We start from the raw sequence: 1,617 nt of genomic DNA, 5'->3' as shown, positions 1-1,617 counted from the left end.
ACTGTCATTTTCAAAAGATTACATTTTTTTTTTGTTCTAAAAATAGTATATAAATATTTTTCAATGGATGTGCATGGAACAATAGAGGTCAAGAGCTGGGGATGGTGGCTCCTATCTGTAATCCCAGCACTCAGGAGGCTGGCCCATGGGGATTACTGAAAAACTGAGAGGCCACCTTGGGCTACACAGTAAATACCAGGCCACCTAGGACTACAATTGAGACCCTGTTTCAAAAGCAAACAAACAAAAGAGGTCAAATCACATTAGGAGTTATTCACTGTTGTGAAGAGTAATACAAAATGCATATGTCACATAAAACCTCTTAGGCTGCCTGCATCTGTACCTGTGTCTATGTCCCCATGTATATATGCAGGATATAATGGGACATACTTGTTAACCAAGGAAAGGAAGCAAGCATTTAAACAAGTGCACATAAAGACACATTTTTAAATAGAATGCACAGCTTGTACTCCAATACACCTAATAAAGTTGCCAAGAACAATGAAGAATGGTACTATCTGACTGTTGGGACAGAGTCTAAGCTGTGAGAGCTGTGGGTCACATGCAGGTAAGCCTGATTAGGAAGCAGCACTAGGGAAATGATGATCAGGAAATGCAAGAATGTGTGTACAGCCCTACAGCTAAGTGTCAAGTGATGTGCCTGCAGGTCCGCATGTGGGAGTGCCTGCCCAGCCACCACTGCTCCCTTCTTCCTTTCATGGTTCTAAGTCTCATAATGAAGGGAACAGGAAAAGAACTTGCAAGGATTTTATTATGAAGATACATACACAGACTACTGCTTTCCACTCAGGGAACTAGAATGTCGTAGAACCTCTTTAAAAAAGTAGTTATCTGTGGTACAGCAACAATGAGACCACTAATCCAAACCCCACTGCCAGGGAGGGGCTGGTACAGGAAACTATTTTACTAGTGACTTCCTATGTAATTGTTACCTCATCTCCTCCTCCTGTTTCTAGCTCTGTGCCCATCCACTCCCTCCAGTGTCCATATGGTTAACAGTAAGAATTAAGGTTACCTGAGTAATGCTGTACAAGCTGCTGAAGGGTTTCAAACTGGGCCCGGGTGGTGATATAGTATCCACCATTGTCAAGTTTACGAATTTTATAATGTTTGACATGGTCTCCTTTCATATCATCCCAATCACGGATGGAAAGTGAATAGGCACCTGGTAAATATGCAAAACATTAGCAGTGCCACGAATCTGTAGTACTAGCTTCTTTTGTATGTCTCATTTACTTGACTACTCTCATTAATAATTATCAAAGGGACACATGTATGTACACACATACACACACACACACACACACACACACACACACCATCTCTGCTCAGTAACAGGATGAAGACAACTCTTACTGTCCTTCGAGTATCAGAAGATGTTAGCGATAAAAATGATTTTAAAAAGACTGAAAGCTTTGTGGCTATTTTTTACTTTTAGTTTCTTATGTTGTCTAACACTGCACAGACCAAATCCTACTGGGTAAGATTAAGAGAAGTACAGGGGCTCCAAATGCGTTTACCTGCTGGTCTCCTTTCCCATGAGGCATGTGAGAGGCAGGGATGGTGGAGGCAGAGATGATGGGGGGCAGGGATGGT

The 1,617-nt window shown here is 41.9% G+C and overlaps 1 protein-coding gene across 1 annotated transcript in view; it reads right to left on the bottom strand.

Annotated features, from left to right (window-relative positions):
- Fyn (FYN proto-oncogene, Src family tyrosine kinase) overlaps positions 1-1,617 on the bottom strand; it is a gene marked incomplete in the record, with an annotated part of 221,391 nt that overhangs the window by 36,233 nt on the left and 183,541 nt on the right. Inside the window, 1 exon segment of the mRNA XM_029555724.1 lies at positions 1,037-1,186. Coding sequence (XP_029411584.1) covers positions 1,037-1,186 — 150 coding nt within the window.

The sequence above is a fragment of the Nannospalax galili genome, unplaced genomic scaffold (genome assembly GCF_000622305.1).
Source record: "Nannospalax galili isolate Female #2095 unplaced genomic scaffold, S.galili_v1.0 scaffold646, whole genome shotgun sequence".
Lineage (NCBI taxonomy): Eukaryota > Metazoa > Chordata > Mammalia > Rodentia > Spalacidae > Nannospalax > Nannospalax galili.
Note: the sequence above shows the minus strand (reverse complement) of the source record. Positions and strands in the feature narration are given on the sequence as shown.